At 35.3% G+C, this 18903-nt stretch overlaps 1 protein-coding gene across 4 annotated transcripts in view; it reads right to left on the bottom strand.

Moving 5' to 3' along the window:
- The window catches only part of AGL (amylo-alpha-1, 6-glucosidase, 4-alpha-glucanotransferase), a 38818-nt gene that overhangs the window by 15942 nt on the left and 3973 nt on the right, over positions 1–18903 (bottom strand). For 3 of the 4 annotated variants that reach the window (XM_056355527.1, XM_056355526.1, XM_056355529.1), the window contains exons 3-22: positions 18299–18509; positions 17298–17464; positions 16662–16865; positions 11918–12099; positions 11604–11715; positions 11198–11318; positions 10914–11016; positions 10731–10828; positions 10023–10162; positions 7415–7602; positions 5760–5883; positions 5027–5190; positions 4378–4479; positions 3989–4141; positions 3758–3908; positions 2461–2585; positions 2238–2350; positions 1979–2113; positions 1327–1457; positions 650–786 (exon numbers count right to left, since the gene is read on the bottom strand). In XM_056355527.1, coding sequence (XP_056211502.1) covers positions 650–786; positions 1327–1457; positions 1979–2113; positions 2238–2350; positions 2461–2585; positions 3758–3908; positions 3989–4141; positions 4378–4479; positions 5027–5190; positions 5760–5883; positions 7415–7602; positions 10023–10162; positions 10731–10828; positions 10914–11016; positions 11198–11318; positions 11604–11715; positions 11918–12099; positions 16662–16865; positions 17298–17464; positions 18299–18509 — 2861 coding nt within the window. Of the gene's footprint in view, positions 1–649; positions 787–1326; positions 1458–1978; positions 2114–2237; positions 2351–2460; positions 2586–3757; positions 3909–3988; positions 4142–4377; positions 4480–5026; positions 5191–5759; positions 5884–6246; positions 6371–7414; positions 7603–10022; positions 10163–10730; positions 10829–10913; positions 11017–11197; positions 11319–11603; positions 11716–11917; positions 12100–16661; positions 16866–17297; positions 17465–18298; positions 18510–18903 lie in introns of all 4 variants that reach the window. The other variant, XM_056355525.1, reaches the window with a different exon arrangement.

Below are 18903 nucleotides of genomic sequence, written 5' to 3'. Positions count from 1 at the left end.
CTCAGTCTCTGAAGTCAGATTCAGTATTCACTTCAATATATTAGACTGCTTTATATCACTACACTTGACTTCAGGAACAGAATTAAATTAGAATGCTAAAGCCATTATTATTACATTAGTTATGTAGGTTACCCAGATCAGATCTTCATCTTGTGAAATGAATAAAGCAATTGCCGTGCAGGAAAATAAAATTTGACAAAGACTGTATTGCAATGCAGCTATACAAGTAATCTGAATCCCAGTAATTCCTATCTTCTCAGTGCTGGACTGTGCAATCTTACCGTAACTGTCATAATCACGTATGCCTAAGTAGTATTTAGGCCCTCTTTTGAAAGTACTTAAAAAACCCAAATGGTTACCTCATTTTCATTTGAGGGTAAGTGATAAACAGGGAAGGATCCCTGCAGGCTTTTATGTAAGAGCTAATCCCTCCATGCCTACATATTTTTCACTTACCTTTTGAATTCTATTCTTAAATAGGATTGAGGTGAGGGATGAGAAACATATTAATGGTTTAACCTCCTAAAAGAAATTGCCTAGACAAGAAATATGTTAGACAGACTGAATTTAAAAATATACCAGTAACTGAAAAGGAAACAAACTAGTAAGTTAAAAACCTGAAGTCACCAAATAAGTATTTTTTACTCACTTCTGCACAGGCTCCTGCACGTGAAATTAGACGATTACTGACATAATCAATCATCCAGTCTCCAGATCTTAAGTTATCACAAAATGGATGACCCAAATCATTCTTTGGTCTAATGTCTGCCATCACTGACATTAACCCTGAAGATACAAACCCAACTCTGTATTAAAAGACACACCATTATCACAAATGGCAATTACAATTCAGGAGGAAAAGGCACATAGCAACAGATGCTTTAACTGGATTTAACTGTATTACTTCTCTTGATCTGTGGAATGAGTTAAGATACAACTGAATTGTAGTCTCCACAGCATACAACTTCAACAGTTATGGAAATCACTGTGAAGTAACTAGCACGGTGGAATTCATACATTTGGTAAATGAACATTTCTCAGTGATCTAGTAATGCCTACAGTTTAATTAAATGTGACTTTTCACTGGAGGTACACATATATTTTCTTTTTATTTTATTGAAATTTATTTTTGAAGCCCAGAGTATTGTAAGTGAAGCTTTTTGGTTTAGTATGTAATTTCCTGGGTACAAGACTGATTAGTAGCACGGTCAAGCAGAAAAAAACTTAGTTTTTTTTCCAAACAACGGCACTAGCCATAAACCAGCATTAAGGTTATAATCTAGATTGAGCAGCTCTTGACAGCAAAAAGAATGCTGAATCTATTACCCTGGAGGCCTGCATACTTCAGTGGTGACCAGTTTGGTATATTGTAACAGCCTCCACCATCTTCTTGTTCTTCTGCCTCACATCTATACAGTACTTGATTTAGGTCAGCCAAAGTTAGTTTAGATGCAATACTGAAAAAAATAGCGGAGAAAAAACAAATCCAAACCCAAAAGAAACTTTAGTAAGGAAACAGAGAAAGGTTTTCACAGAAAATTCTAGTTTCAGCCTTACACTAAAATAATCAAATATATACAATTCCCTCACCACTTAATCTTGGAAATGTAAAGCTCAGTTTTTCAGATGTTCTGACATGCTCTGATCAGATGTTTCAGTATTTAGAAACCCAGTATTAAGTACAAACCCTGAACAATCACACCCCAACACTGACAAGTACTCCATGTTGTAAGTCTACTTTATGCAGCAATTACACAGAACATGAACAAAAGAACCTGGGAAGTTTTTACGTATCAACCCTGCTTAGTATTATACATATAGAAAGAACATCTCAGAGTTTTGATTATACTCTGACAATCCAAATGCACCCGCAGTAATAATAATAATAAAAAAAATAATCCTCACTAAGTTTACAGACTGTTCTTCACTCCCACTGTAGTGCTCTTGGTTTTACTGCAAAAATTTAAAGAATACTCACGAAGAAAATAACGTTTTTAGTATAGGTGATGAATGATCATCGGGAAGACTTCCACATTTAAAATGAGGGCTGAACTGGATCAAGTGATTGCGAAGTACACCAACAGCCTCTTGTGCCTTTGGGTCAAGACTAACTCTGTAAATGTGAATGCATAACTTGTAGTAACATAGCACTTACAATAACTATTCTCAAGACTCAAACCAAAGAATCCCATCATTCTAACTAACAAAACAGCCATTAAGGAAGTATAACAACATACCTGAATACTATTACGCTTCCCGGTGTTAATTTTTCAAATTCTATTTCTTGAACAAATTCATTTGGCCCTTTTATGGCAGTTCCAGCTTGCTTTATAATTTTACTGTCTTTGATCTTAGAAAAGAAAACACATTTGCAACTGAAATTCAATGTCTTTTTTCTAATATAAACTATCACAAATTACAAAATATTACATCAGAACATGGATGAAGGAGGCTAATTACCTGGATATGCTCTCTGAGTTCCACTGTGAAATCAGGCAGTCCATTTATAAAATGTTGATCTTTTTTGTAAGGACTAGCACTTCTCTCAGTAGTTCTAGCTTCAAGTACTACTTCTTCTATTTTTCCTAAGGAAAGTTAAAATCATGTTGCAGCTGTTAAGATGCTTTAATTTAAAATTGATTCTTTTGTAAACATGAAGCAAAAACTAAACCCCTAAATATTAAAAATATAAGTCTCTGTTGTACAGCTGAAGAACAACTAAACGTGACAAAACATATAGGGAAGTCTTTTAAACAGCCTATAAACATTCATTACATGTTCACTGGCTGTATTGTATTTAAAGCTTTAATTTTGTTATTTTATAATACATTAACCATAAAATCAGTCAATAATTAGTGACTTTAAGCCTGTCTTTTACTGTTCACCATCTCTGTTACTTTCCTTATTATTCTTTCAGGAGACTGTATTAGATTGGTTTCCAAAATACAGCTAAAGAGGGTTTATCTTCAAAGTGTAACAACTTACATTAAATATCTAACTTTTATATCTATTTTCCTCTGTCCTTTCAGTAATCTACAAACTAAGGCATTCAAAGTCCTGAAGCCACTTGTGAATGCCTTAACATATAACATGTCTGACTTGAAAACAGGCACACACATCCACTCAGAGAACTGAGTACACTTAAAAAGCCAGTTTGGAAAGCTTCTCTTCAGAAATACATCCAAGTAATGTATAAAAGTTCTTATACTTCGCTACTATTAAATATACTAAATACTTAGCTTATTTAATTAGTATTATGTACGTATTACCTATATGTTACCTTTACATTAACTTACGCTGTACAAAGTTGTTTCTTACTAAGATGTATTTTAAAACTACAGATCAAGTTGTATGTAAGAAACCTGAATAGCAATGACATCAACAAGCGTGATATTTTAGTCTTTCTCCCCAGTATAACTTAATAAATAGTAACTCCCTCCCCAACTCCGTACAATTAACCATTCTGCTGTTGAATATTTCTTACTAGTTCACAAACGAGACAGTAAACAAAACCATGCCCTCACAGGAAGCTCACAGCAGGAAGTGTACTCAATACGAATGCCTCTGAAAACCCTACGCAAGGTAAGTTTGGTTTTGATTATTTAACCACTTTTGGTGTGTGCATGTTAGCACATACAAAAGGAGTGTTATATACTGAAGATTCTCTTATTTCATGCGTTTGAAATTGAAAGGTACAGAATTAGAATAACTTCAGGTTTTTGTACATCTGCTATCTCTTAAAAAGAGATCTGATTACCTGGGATACACATTTCAGGTACTTCTTTACTGTAGAAGGAAGTTTTAGGATCCCTGAAGGCAGTTCGACTTACAGCCACAACAGACTGGTGCGTGTTAGGGCAATGTCTTGTCACTGCCACTATATCTTCATCAACTTGATCTACATACACCTAGAAAAGACATACCATTGCAACTATGCTCCCTCAGAACATAAATATGAAAAAACTGCCTTGTCAACCTCACTTCTTGCCTGATTAAAGCCTTTGGCCCCCAACTCCTGATGCAGCCTGTTTATGGCCAGCCTTCCTGCTAGAATTCCTGTTTGGAAATTAACTTCACCGGAAGACAGGTGTGCTGCTGGATTCCATTTTGCATAAAACCTCTCTTCAGATACTACAGAGATCTGTGAAGAAATTAAGATTTAAGCAAATATCAACTACTCTGGGGAAAAAACCAAACAGCTGGAGTCCTCAACTATATAATCAATTCAAATCTCATGTGAAATTGGATTATTTGAAGTAATAGCAGCTAGTAAACTGCTTGGAATTTAAAATAAGCCATGTTGAAATATATGTTTTTAGGACAAAAAAAAGTTTACAGTTTTAGAAGTAACTTAGGAGTTCAACTGTAGACACATACCTGGTGTGGTACTAGTTCATCATAGCCTTTGGTGCTTCCTGTAGCACAGCATGCCATGGAAACAATCATTGCACTAGGAAGAGCATCATATGCAGACCGGTGCTATGTTGAAAAATAAATAGGTAATAAATAGTGATACAAAGACATAATTCATTCTTCCCAATTCAGCATACACAAGATATACTCAGTTTAACAGAGGAGTTGCTAATCACATGATCGTTTTCTCAATCACAACAGTATTACTGAAAAAAACCTATAAACACACTAAACAAAAGCAACTTAAGAGAAACCCTCAAAAATAAGTGCTCCAATTCCCACCACACACACACTCATTCTGTCCTGTAAAACAGGAGCTTCAGAGAACATGTTAACAAGCAGACTCCACCACTTATAGTAGCTGGAATGAAAGAATTTAAACTAGCTCATTAAGTAGCTTTATATACTTTTTCCCTTGAAAGACAGTCTTGAATGTCACAGGGGGCTGTTATAAAATTTTATTCTCTGCATGAAAACTTGAGAGATCTGAAACACAATTTTCCTAAATATTGCTCAGGAAAAGCATCCAGATTGCACCAAGTCTCCCCATGGTTCAGAAATATCAATTCAGAAAACATTAAATGTAAACTTCGGTTTTCAGTAGAGTGCTCACCTGAATTGGGCATTCATTATCATGTGTAATATCCATAAACAGTGCATGAGCAATAGCTGGCATCAAAGGCCTCAAACGTGGCTGAACAAAAGAGCCAACAGGTTCACCTCCAAAACGATAAACTAACCTTCCCTCTTCATGGCTATTATAAGCAGTCATTGCCTCTAAAGGACAAAATAGGTAAGTGTTTCATAATAACAACTACCATAGAGTTCAGCATACACAAAGATGTTAATGCAGCATTCTACAGTTGTTATTTTGGCGTGTTCAGTCATTAAGAAAAAAACCATCGCATATAACTATATTCTCCAGTGTGGATACACAACCTTGGAGTATTCCGTTTACTACATTATGGTAAAGAAAGTTAAGGCACAAAAGGGAGAAAAAAGCAGAGATCTGAAACTGTTTCTCATAGGCTTCAAGAAACTCATGCAACAAAAATCAGACATGATGCAGGACTTGCATAGCAGAACCGTGCTACTTCTTGTTCTGTCACTAGAATAAGAGTGAAATATTTAACCTTCTGTAAACTATGCAGGATGTCTTCTCTTATTTTACAGCTAGTAGTTTGTCTTTTGCCAAGTATCGTAAGAGTCATAATACAAAAACTGTACTCCTGATTACAGAGAGTATGAAATTAGAAGTGCATAATCCAGAAGAGAACTTTTCCTTGGAAAAAGCACGTCATCTATAATCTCTCATTGGAAAGAGACCACGCATACAGCAAGCCTACCTCTTATTAAGGAGGTAATGCCCAGCCTATTCACAAAGATATTGTCCAGCTCCTCATTTCCTGTGAACAGTTCAGCCACTACATACAAATCGGCTCGCAATTTTCTAGCTGTGTCCAGCATGTACTGCAAAAAGCACAGCCAAAAAAGCCACAGAAAGGGGAAAAGTAGATACAAAAAAGGACAAGTTTCAAAGCTAGGCAGGGATTGGACAATAGGAAAATGCCATGCAGCAAAGATAAATAGAAAGCCAAAATTAAGGAACAAAAAAGTTGTTACACAGAAGAGGACACACAAACATAAGCAAAATCAAGAATTAGCATACAAACACAGGAGAAGTTAAATAGAACACGAAGAAGAAGAGGTAATTGCATAAGCAAAGAACATGAATATGTAAGGAAAAAAAAAAGGCATACCAATGTTAGTTTCACATTAAAAACTCCAAACCATACACAACAATCCTACATAATTTTCAACTGCTTATTGTACCTCTAATCAGGCTGGTAATTCCCAGGCGGTTGACAAAAACATTGTCAATGTACTCACTGCCCGTGAAGAGTTCAGCTATCACATAAAGATTAGGTCTGACTGATCTGGCTGTTGCTAGCATCTCCTATAGATCACAATACATTTTTAATGCAAGACATCCATTGTCAGCTATGTATATGCAATAATTAACATGAATGTTAACCGAAAACAGAGTCATTCATATATGCAGTTCATTAAAAATAATAATAACAGGTAGATTCATAAAACCATGTTTATATTTAACAGTTTATTTATGGACTAAGAAATTCTATGAAATTCTCTGAAGACTTTAAGCTAATTACAACTTTGTTTTTAAACAAAAGCTTAACTAAAAATGTAAGAACAAAGGCTAGATAAGAGACACCTGTTAAGGTAAGAAATCTGAGGAAGATACCAGTTTAAGCCCTCCAAATAAATGAATAAAGGAAAAAAATGGCAGGAGTCTTGAAATGGCTGCATTTAAGTGCAACTTACAACTTGTGTGGGGAAATGAACTTGTTTTAGAGAGCTCTTCACAGATTTAGGTAAGCTCTGTGACCAAGGTAAGACAAACAAGCTGCACCATTCAGATCTATTGAAAGCTAATTTACCAGGTACGTACAATTTCTGGATGTAGTCAGCTCCATAGTAAACAATAAACACTGATCTTAGCAATAAGCATGCCAGACTAAACTTTTTGCAGGTTTTTTACTAACTTTTAAATTCTGGGAAGTAAACCACTTCCTGTTTGTTCCAGCAATAGCAAAATATATATATGGCAAAGAAACACTAAGACTTCCAAATGTGCCTTGGCAATGACCCCAGCTAAAATTGACACACTGGATACCGGCAGTCACTGCACTAAGCCCATATAGCTAAATAAGGGCAGAGTTAGCCAGGTCCAACCAAATCCACAGTATTTCAGCTAAAGCAGATAATTAAAAGATACAACAGTTACACCACTCTACTGTTTAAAGCAGGTGAAACCGTATCTAAACATCACCAGTCAAGAAACTTTGCTTATGGTAAGAGGAAGAGTCATTCACACCTGAACTCTGCCTTATAGATCCTCCAGATTTTGTAGCAACAGGACAAGACTTATTTCACAGACAGAAACTGCTTTATAATACACATGCTTAATTTTGCGTACCTCAGCTACATGAATAGGTGTTGAGTGACAGTTGTCAAGACGAACACCATGGAAATATTTGGCAGTGATTTCAGTGTATTTTTTCATATGTGCCCAGAGGTATGGACAATCTTCAGGTTTATTACCATAACGCAGTTTGACACTGTCTCCCCAACAAATAAGCTCTCTTCTCAAGTAAACATTTGAACCTGTAAGGGAAACAAATTCACTGTAGTGTGTGTGTGTATATATATATATATATAATGTGCACCAAAATGAAAATGTGGTATTTCATTCTCTGCTGCTGAAAAGCTAGAGAACACTGATGAAGAGTAAAAATTTTAACAATAATCATATCAGCTCAAGAGCTATATACCTGACACTGATGTATAATTTCAGACTACTCCAAGGAAATATTTAACTCCTCTAGTGATACTGAAATAATTCTTCAGCTTGGAATCAAATTCCTTTTAATTCTTCAAAGTAGTATAAAAACTGTACATGAGGAAAAAAAAATAAGAAAAAAGCAGCACACAAACAAACAAAATCAGTAGTTTGGCTGTTTATACTGGCTGAATTCAAAAAAGCATCTCACTGCGTTACCATAAATAAACTGCCACAGCCACAATTTAAAATTTCATCTCCTGTTAACAGCAGACTGTGATGATGTAAGGCAAATTTCCAGGTAGGTCACTTAAATGGACAAAGTCCTTAAATAATTCTTGTGTATGAAAATATTTATCCTTCTAGCTTCATATACTATTTTTGCCTTCTTTTTGATGCAATCAATAATAATAATAAAAAAAATCTTTAAATCAGAATTCACCTGTAATATACTTACTGCATAGAATATACTGACATTTAACTGTGACAAAAACTTAAATATTCAGTCATTTCTAAAAAAAATAATATTTCTGTACTATATAAACCACATCTTTGACAACGGGAGAAGTACAATTTAAAAAACAACCCACCTACCAAACCCCCACACTATTTTCAACAAGTAATATCCGGGTATGACTGCAGAACTGTCAATAATCAGACCCCACATATGAGAAATAAAATTAGCTTTGAGCCATCTGTCTTCTGAAAGTATATTTATATTCCTCTTATTTAAACCTGATCAAGGCATGAACAGGGTCAGCACCACAGAGGATAGGTAAGACATAGCTACTCCACTGCTTTCTCTTACTCCTGGACCAGCTATACTGATGCATCACCACAGTTACTTTAGTGGCTGAACTTTGAATTAGACCAAGAAACCTGTAAAACTTGCAAAGTAATCCTGCTTTAGCAAAGAGATTGTTTTTCAACCAGAATGAAGGCTCACATTACAGACACATAAGCGATTTGACCTACACAAGGAAGTTCGCACAAGAGCATGCAGCTAGTAAGTAAAGAGCAGGAATTATAGATCACCACTGCTTCCAAGAACATTCACTTAAGCCTATCTTTTATCTTCGCTAGTGGCAACATAGCTACATGGACAGAAAAATTGGCTTTGAATATAAACCACAACTTAAGGGCCATTTACCGAACTGGCTGCATTTGTTTTGCAGTACTTCTATTTGTGCCCTTATGTATCATCTTTTCACACTGTATTCTCCGTGGAAATAACTTGTGGCATCAAAAAAAAAAAGGTGTAACACAAGTATAAAGTGCTCAAAAAGCCATACACTAATTGAGAAAGAAAATTCAGTAATGGAAGTTAGCTATGCTAACTAAAGCCAGTGACCGAAGGAAAAAAAATGAAATACAACAGTCAGCCCAGAAGAAAGGGCAATTAGCTTAAAGGCAACTGAACAAAATCATCTGTGAAACATGTATTATCTTCATTCTCGTGCAGGAAAAAAAAAAAAGTAGTAAATAAGAAGCAGTGAAAGGGCTGTGGATTATTTTGCAGAAATGAGGTGTTCACTAACTCCAGATCACTCTGGAGTATCAATCAGGTTAGCTGCTCAGCCAGACTAAAACTCTCAGATGTTTTAAATTAAAATTAAACTGGCCTTTGGTTGATTCAGTTTACAAAGTGAATGACTACTCTGAAAACAAAGGTTGTCAGCCTTGCTTTTATTGGATGTCAATGCTGTCCCCAAAAGAGTTAAAATACAATATTTTAGTGCATGGTGATTTCATACCCTCTCTTACCTTCACAAGTAATCTGCATACCTGATTTAGATTAACTGGGTCACCTCTTGACTGCCTGACTGCCACTCAGTGGGGCTTTCAAGGATCCAGTTTTTGCTCACTAATGCAGCAAAAAACTGTCCACCTATTTATTGCATTAGTTTTCTGCAACACTGTCATTGTCTTATGGAAATGCCAACAAACAGTGGCGCTAGAACAAAGTAAGCAACAAAGACAATGATAAAAGCAGGGAGACAGAATGTCCCCATTTCAGTGGCAGAAAGCTGGTTGTTTCCCTCTCAAATCTTGCAAAACTGTACCTCAAATCCCAGTTAATACAGTTGATTTTTTATGCTGAATGGGAAGTAAAAGCGCTATAAACCAAGTATCTTGAAGCTTCATAGGAATACATCTGGAGAAAAGATCAATTAAATAAAATCCTTTTTGCTTTGGCTAGACTATTCAAAAGGTTTATAAGATGATTCAAAGTTCTTTTACGAACCTGGTTCTGCAAAGTTTCTAAGAGGATCATCTCCCATAACCCAGCCATTATGAGCCATGAAATAACAAGCTTTATCTGGCTGATGTATCAAAGTTTCTTCTTCCTCCACAGTCAGCTCTTTGAATGGATAAGTGAAATACCTATGGAACAGACAGGCAATTAAAAAAAATCCACATCAGGTAACCTAAGCCGAAATGTATGGCCTTTGAAGTTAAAATATTTGTTATGAACTGCCCTGTAGATAAAACACAAGATACACAAAAAAAAAGCAGCTGCTTGACTATAAATGAATGGGAGTTTCCTATTTCGTAGCATGCCTCGAAGGAGAAAAGACAGGTGTTGCCAATATCTTAGTGTTAGCTAGTAAAACAAGATTAAAGCCCTAGCTCTTCAGATACCCGAGCGGCATAAAGTACATCAAACAAAAGGTGTAAGCTTTCCTAGTTCCACTCCTCTTCCACCTACAAGAGCAGTTTGCACTATGAAAGGCTTCACAGTTCTCTGGGTGTTGTTTTATGCTCTCTGGTAATTTATTTTTTTTTAAAGTTATCACTGTTGCTTAAAAAAGACAGTCAATTCATTAAATGGCATTTCTTTCCCATGAACAAAACATACACTTGTATCTACAAATGTATGTTTTTAATGAACTTTGAACTAAATTTCCCTGGATAGATACCAATAGTTTAAAAAAAAATTAAATATACATACCTGGTAACTAAAGGGTTTTTTCTACTGATAGGACCCAGCTTAGGACCATTGCCAGCCAGTCGTTCATAAACCACAGTCCCCACAAGACAATTGACAGCCTAGAAATAATTAAATTATGCATTAAATGTCTGCATATATTTGCAATTTAAAACAATTAATCATAACACACAGTAATTATAAGACCTGCTCTTGATGGTGATTAGTTTGTCTGTATTGTTCAGCATTCAGTTCCTCAATCCTCTTGCGAAACCAGTTACAACATTCTTCTATTGCAGCTGGTCCATTGCTTGTCGGGAGGATGTTAAAAGCAGAGAAAAATTAGCAGAATTTTTTTTTAGAACATGTAGTATACCTAACTAAAAGGAATGAAAAATTAATTTTTCCCACTTCCGAAAATAGTTTCATTTGCTACGTTTTGCAAATTTAACTTCACTTGTGATTTTAAGTTGTAATCAATAATACAATACCTGTGTGGTATGAATGTTGCCAATGCTATATTCATATCTACAGTACAGCCAAATCTTCTATAATCAGGGTCCTGAACTATTTGAAGATGTTGATTTGGATCAGATTTAGTGCTGATTTTGCCTAAGAACAAGATAGGAAAAAGTAAAAAATAGGAATTACATTTAAAAGACATACAACTTTCATAATTCTAGCATAAGCAAGATATGGGTAAAGGCTTTGAAGAGGCACAAAGTCTTCAGAGGCTTTACTAGCCCTCAAAGCATTCTTGCATGCTTAAAAATCAGCATGGTAAATTTCTCACATAGGGAGAATAGGGATTATTTGGTTTTCCAGCTTAATGTTAAGTTTACCTAGAATTAACTTGAACTATTTAAGACATGTCTCAGTAACATACTCTTCCTTTACCTTGAGTTAGAAGAGTTTTAAATTGCTGCACGGCTTTGTTAACATCCACTTGGAAAAATTCCCATAGTTTAATTTTTGGATATATATCTTCCCAAATTATTTTACGGATACACTGTAAAAATAAGAGTTACGTTAGTTAATAATGTTGATGATTAATATAATTAAGAAAAGCTAGGCACTCGTGAATTTTTCAGAAGAAATATTGGAAGTAAATCATTAAACATATCTGCGAAGTATAACACCAACTTTAGAAATACTAAAGGATTATTCAGCTATTTATAGTGTTCATTAGCTTATACTTAGTTCTTACTCACATTCAGATGATGATCATTTTCAATCAAGGGAGGGACCCCTTTAGCAGTACACTTTCCATCAGCCACCATACAGGTCAAGTGCCACAGAGCTCTATCCAAGACCCAAGCTGGCTTCAGATGTGGAGAATTTACAAGGTTATAACCACATTCTGGATGCATCCTGAGCCATTCACTGTTAGTAGCTTATTCAAGAAAGGGAGGAGGTGGGAAAAAGAAAAAAGTAAGTACACAAACATTTTCTGAAATTGTCTTAACACCAAGCAGTTAAGGTACTATGATGGCGTGTATGGTTAGTTCATATTTCACTTAAGTTTTCAATGCCAATAGAAAACCACATCTTATGCAGAAGCGTGCATTATTGATAGCCATTTGTTTTGAACAAATACAGTTGCAGAGAAACTTAATATTTACATAAAAATACGCAATAGTACCACAAATTCTAAAACTATTTAAAAAAACCCTGTATTTTCGTTGCAGAAAATGCATCAAATAATGGACATTAAATGCTCTTTGTGTGCTGAAAGCCTGACGTACATCCTACGCTAAGATTTAAGATAGCCCAAGTTGTTTATTTTTCAATATTTTTAACCCTGTCAGATGCTACACATACATAGCCAGAGTGCACATACACCACCCAAAAAATAAGTAATGAAAAACGTAATTAAATGGGCTTTTAAGAAACGATCAGCTGTGACAGTGTTGTGTATGTAATCAGAAGCAGAGCAGTGGGAAGCAATGCCACTTACACAGTAAGATGACTGAATTGTCTGGTGCATGCAAATGGCACACTAGTTCAGGTCAAACACTACACACTGTGTCTATTTCCCTAAACCTCCCCAGCAGCATCAACAAACACCAGAACATACACTGAACATCAAGAATTAACTCAAAGAAGGTAAGGAGCCTTCACTAGAAAATGAGCATAATAATTCTAACATAGACAGTAGTGTGCATGCAGAAGTATGAGTAAATATATACACAGAAAGAATAACTTTGATTTTGGAGGTATGACAAGAAAAAAATCCTCAAGAGTTAATTTCTTTCCAACCATGCTAAACGCTGCTTAACTGAAAATAATTTTCATATATTCTTTTGAATAAATCTCTGGAATTGAAAAGCTAAATGTAAAAAAAAAACCAAAAGACAAATGAAATGCATAAGAACAAAATAAATTTTTACTCAGGTTTTACAAGTTGGATTTTTAAAAAAAATTCTCACAGAACACATCTTATTAATCTATTGTTTTAGAAAAGCATAGAAAAAAGGTATTAGTACTTCACACAAGGGAAAATACTAACAATTACATTGGAAATATGAAGAAAGAGCCATTAATGTGTCTAAAATGACAGCAGAACAATTAACCCCTAATTTGCTTAGTTCAAAGAAGTTCAAACAAAAACGTCAAAAGTGGGAAAAAAGTATACTCTCTCAGTCTATAGTATGAACAGCTCTTCTGAACACCCTTCTTACATTGTACCTCAAGACCATTATGAAAATGGCAAAATTTCATGTTTATAAGGTCAGACCATTTGTGGAAATTAAGGTCTTCATGGTTTAAATGCCACCTACAAATAAGTCTACTATACTTACTTTAAAGTTACATAAAGCAATAATAAGCTCAGGCTGTTAAAGGCTGTTCTAGGCCAACCAGATCCACCCCCCCGCTTTTTTTTTTTAAACACATAAAGTCCTTCTAAAAAAAAAAAATTATTTCTCTCCAAAAAGTAAAACTAGCTTATTCTACGCATCTAGCAAGGACCATGATTTATTATTAAGTACTTTCATGAGTAAACATAATTTAAATAATATATTGTCATTTTAGAATTAATCTAAGGTGTCAGCATGCAAAAGAAAAGCCAACAAGCCTTCCACTAATTCTGCTATGGCACAGACTGATGATTTCTGATCAGAAGGTAAGCTCCAATGATTCACAAAAGAACACAAAGAAAAAAAAATTGCCTATAACATCACTTGTTATTACATTTGTTAGAGGTAGGAAGAAAATACACATAAATATAAAAATATGGATATATCAAGATGAGCAACTACAGAAAACAATTTCTAAAATTAATTACGTTTTTATTTAAGAAAATAAATTCATATTTTTTAAGGACTAATCCATTGTTATATAAATCAAACACAGACTTAATCTTCAGGAGTGATGCTTACTGCCCAACACTTCTTTTTTGTCCCCTTGCCTTTATAATGCTGAGAAAAGGTGGTGTTTGATTTAACTAGTCAAGTGCTTGGAAGTAGGATTTACTCAAGTGTTCAATTTCCATTAAACAATAGTAGCCTCTTTGAAAGATAAAGAAAATATAATTTATTTCGGCTTATTTTTATTACTTCATAGGATTTATTACAGTCACTGAAAGCTCAGAAAAGAACAACTCTCCTTTTCCTGTCTCCTAGTAAGAAGCAAATGCCAGCGAACACACACTTGAGGGCATCTGAATACCCTGAAGGAAAGAGCAGCCCAGAAAGGGCACATCTGCCAGTTACTAGCGCTTGCAGGTTTATCTATGATATTCATGCTAATATGCCGAAGTTTTATCTATATTTAACGCTAGCGCATGCATCTACTTTAAAGTCCAGCCATAGATGCTGGCTTTCATTAGAGCCCAACGGAGATGTTAACATCAAAAACTGATTCCCACTGTTCTCTACTGTGCAAGCAGTCTGTTCCCCATTCCAGCCTAAAGGCCAAACACCTTAGCTTAACCACTTAATGTTGGAAGTGAGCGTCTGACTTCACAACAGGAACAGAGGGGAAGCACTGCCATTCTTATACAGTGGTCTCATCTAGAAAGCAGAAACTTCCAACAGGTACAACCACTGTAAGCTGAGGGGTCACAGGCTATTAGAATTACCAGCATTAGAGGACTTACTGTCAGACAACTTAAGCTTTTAATGCAGACATGCTGCAGAATTAATAACGATGCACAAGTATCCATAACCTGCTCAAAATAACTGACTATACCTTTTGTGTCTTTTATATTCAAATGGCTCAATGAAACATGTTTTACAATTAAAATCACCCTACCTTGCAGGAATGAACTAGTTTAACTACTAGAAATTACTGTTCAATTAAAATACAAAAAAATAGTACAGTTAGATTTCCATCTAATCAAGATCCAGACAAAAAGAATCCCCAAATTATTTGCCTATTTTCTTATTTCAAAAGCCCCCCCCAGCATATACAACATCACTGATTACTCAAGACATTTATCAACTTCTCTTTCTGCTTATGCCAAATTTGGCATTTCACAAAATTTGGAGTCAGTTGGAAATCAAGAGGTTTTCAAAATAAACAACAAAGTGTCTGTGTGTGAATTGTGTTTTAACACCTGAAAGCAAAAAACAAAGCTGTCAGGTATACCTCGCTTAATGACATAAGTCAGGACCATGGTCACCTGACTATTTCTGTCTTGTTAGATGACACTTCTAAACATCATTTCACTGTAGTACAGATGTTTAGTCATTCATCCCAATAAAGATTACTTTGAATTCTGAACATAACCTGAAAAGCTCCTTCTACAAATGCAGCCAAATAATGTGACATTTTTCTTCTCAAGTATTTTGGAGTCTAATAATTATCTCAGAGTTAGGTATTTCTTTCCATAAAAACATTCTCCTTGGTAGCATGCAAATACACACAATAAAAAGATGACAGGATCTTAAGCATGTGTGAGAGAAACTGGACTTCCAGTTGGTAAAGTGCAAATTTTTTATCCAAAATTGGGAGAACATTTAAAAGCTTAATTCCCTTAGACACACAGCCAATAACTATGCTTAGTAACTTTTCCACAAATAGATAGTGCAAACAAGCCCCACACTGCACCGCAGACTGATTGGATAGGAGTGTTTGGCAGTGGTCAACACCACCAAAGAACTGAAGCAAATAAAGCTTTAAATTCACAGCTATCTGTGGTTAGGTGTTTTTTGGTTTTTTTAAAGCATCAGAGAACTGCAACATCAACCTACACAACCATTTGTTGTACTCCTAGTATAAGCATGCTAATTATTGTGATCTTCAGGATTACAGCATAAGATGAGAACTGCATTATAAACACAATCAAAGTAAACTCATTATCCAAATAATCAGCAAAAATACAAATGATTAGGTACTATAAGTGAAATTTCATCAGATCATACTGAAGAAAATCCACCACCCCTCAACCTATTTAGTAAATCCTTCAATGCCTTGGTGTAACTATTAAAAACCCTCCACCCCGAACACAAAGCTCTCTCCTTTTCCTCATTTCCTCACAGACTAGCTTGTAACATTTCCTCCACTGCTTAATCCTAGCCTCTTGTCCCTATTCTGTTTGTTGTCTGTATGTTAGGTCCAAATTAGAGTAGTTTCTTTTAAACTACAAGTACTCAGTTTCTGTTCAACAAAATTCATAATGCAGATTCCATTCATTTATGTGGGAGCTGCATATCGCAGATCATAAAAATAAGTGCATTATTAAACACGCACATGCACAGTTCATTAGTTCGCTCTAAGGGCTCTATCCACTCCTTTCAGTAACAATACTAAATTTTCACATCTATTATGGAGACATATCAGTTACAATCATAAAGAGTTATCGTGCATTTGAGACTTTCAAAGGCAGAGACAACTAAGATGCTTAAAACCAGTACTAAAAGATTGGTTCAAGGGGGAAAGTTAAGGCAAATAATGAAATATAATTATAGGACCAATGTGGTTATTAACACACACACACAAAAAAAATCATACCAGTATGATTGTAGACCACATCTGTGATGCAAAGCATATTCCATTCATTTTTCAGTTTTTCCACAAGAGCTCCTATATCGCTCCAAGTGCACTTTTTGTTAGGGCTTGAAAATTCAGGATTTACTTCTAATTGATCAGCCAGTGAATAACATGATCTAGACAGTCCAAGCTTCTGCAGTGGTGTAAAATGAATCATGTTGTAACCTATATAATAAGAAACCATTTATTTAACAAGAAAAACAAATTTCAGTTAACTGAAAGAAGCTTAACAAGTTGCAATTATAACATGTACTTAAAGCTAGTGTGTGGGATAACTAGTGTAAATTAATGTGAATCTTCTCCTTGACATTCTACATAACACAAACTTCAAAAACCACCCTGTCAGTTCTACAGCCTTCCAAGTCTACCTGAAATCAAAACACAAGTGGCTTCCCATATTAGGAAATCCCTGACTTCTTGCACCTCTGCAAATATTTTAATCATTTGACTGACTTAATCTGTTAATTAAATTGAATCTAGTGGAAAATATTTAGTCTACAAACTAAAGAACAAATGAGCTGTCCACTCTTCAGTGTAACTTTGGGTTTTGATCATAAGACAAAACCAGATATCCTTTAATACATGTATTGGCATTACCTGTTTCTTTTGCAACTTTAAGCCTATCTTCCCATTCATGAAATGGTCCAAGACACTTAGCGAGGAACGTCTGGAGTGTAACACAATCCAAAGGTAACACATGATTATCAGCTCCGACATGTAAAATAGGATCCACAACTATGTAACCTCCACCACTTTTTTCATTTCTAGGAAAAATTGATTTTCATTAGTAAATACCCATTGTACCAATTCAGTTTCAGAAAGCTCAATAAGCTCAGCTATTTCAAAAACACAGTAGCACAGTATAGTGGTTGGGGGTAGGTGGAGGAACAGGACTGCAGTTTACAAGAATACAGTTGGGTTAGAAAGCTTTACACTCTCTGCAATAGTAAGATACCTTTCTTATTTTCTGAGACAGGGTACAGGTTCTCCCTTTTAGGATATGGACAGAAACAACGCAAGCATGACTGTCCATCTTTCATACAAATACCTCCATTTGGAGCACCATCCTCGGGAAGAGTCCCGAGCTAAATGCCCTTTTAAGCTCGAGGGAATTTATCAACCCATCTTCCAGGCACTCAGAATACCAGACTACAATCATTACAGATATTGGCATTCTCGTTTGCACTTCCCCTGTTGAAACAAAGGAGGAAGTGAAGAATGTGAAGTAAACAATGCCAGAACCTCTGTGCTAGAAATACAGAAAACAACCTTCAAAGTCAATGAAGAAAGCACAAATTAATCATTCAGATACTCAGAACACTGATGACTTCAAATCTTGTAAAAATGGCTTGCCTCGCCAACATTCACAGAAAACTGATCAGCTTTATTCTGTATATTCTCCCTAGTATCTTTACATCAGAAAGTACCAAACAACCACCACAGCTACTGTCTTTCATTAGCAGATTCAGATAGGCCCCATGGTTGCAATTTGAAAAATTAATGGAAAAAACGTTTTTATTCTTAACAGTGATTTCTTCAGGTTAAAATGTAGACCAAGGGAGCAGACAGCATTTGCTGCAGGATAGAATTTCACTTACCCAAGACTGAAATAGTACTGGTATGACCCAGAAATCTGGAGATCCAGTTTGCAGTATTTGTCAGAGTCATCTTCTTTTCCTGTAGGATTGTGCCACGATAGTGTCCTGAACTTGTGGCGATCAAATACTTCTCCAGAAGCTGGATAATTTGTGTACACAGTAACAGGCTTGCCTTGAAGAGTCGGGCCCAATCGGAACTGTAGTTCAAAACCTCAAGAAAAAAAGATAAAAGTCACTTTATCAGGAGGACTAGATATTTCTGTTCTGCAATTACAAATAATAGTTTGATATTACATTAAGAAGAAAGCGCGCCAACACATCTGCCAATAATTTCGGCAGAATGGTATATTTCTACTGCATCATCTCTCCCTACCTTCCTAACATTGTTCTTTGCAGACTTTACATATAGTCCTTTTCCTTTGCTTATATGGCACTATTCATCTCCTTTCCAATTTGTTCCTCTTTGCTATATAAAAAGTATTAAAACCAAAATACAGCAAAACAACATGATCATCAAATCACATACAATTTTATACAGATTTTGGACTACGTTACATCAAGTATCAAGGTTTATCAAGTCTATATATAAAGTTGACCCATGAAAA

Source organism: Falco biarmicus, chromosome 11 (assembly GCF_023638135.1).
Source record: "Falco biarmicus isolate bFalBia1 chromosome 11, bFalBia1.pri, whole genome shotgun sequence".
In the NCBI taxonomy this organism is placed as follows: Eukaryota; Metazoa; Chordata; class Aves; order Falconiformes; family Falconidae; genus Falco; species Falco biarmicus.
The sequence above is the reverse complement of the archived record's forward strand: the minus strand, read 5'-3'. Positions and strand labels throughout refer to the sequence as shown.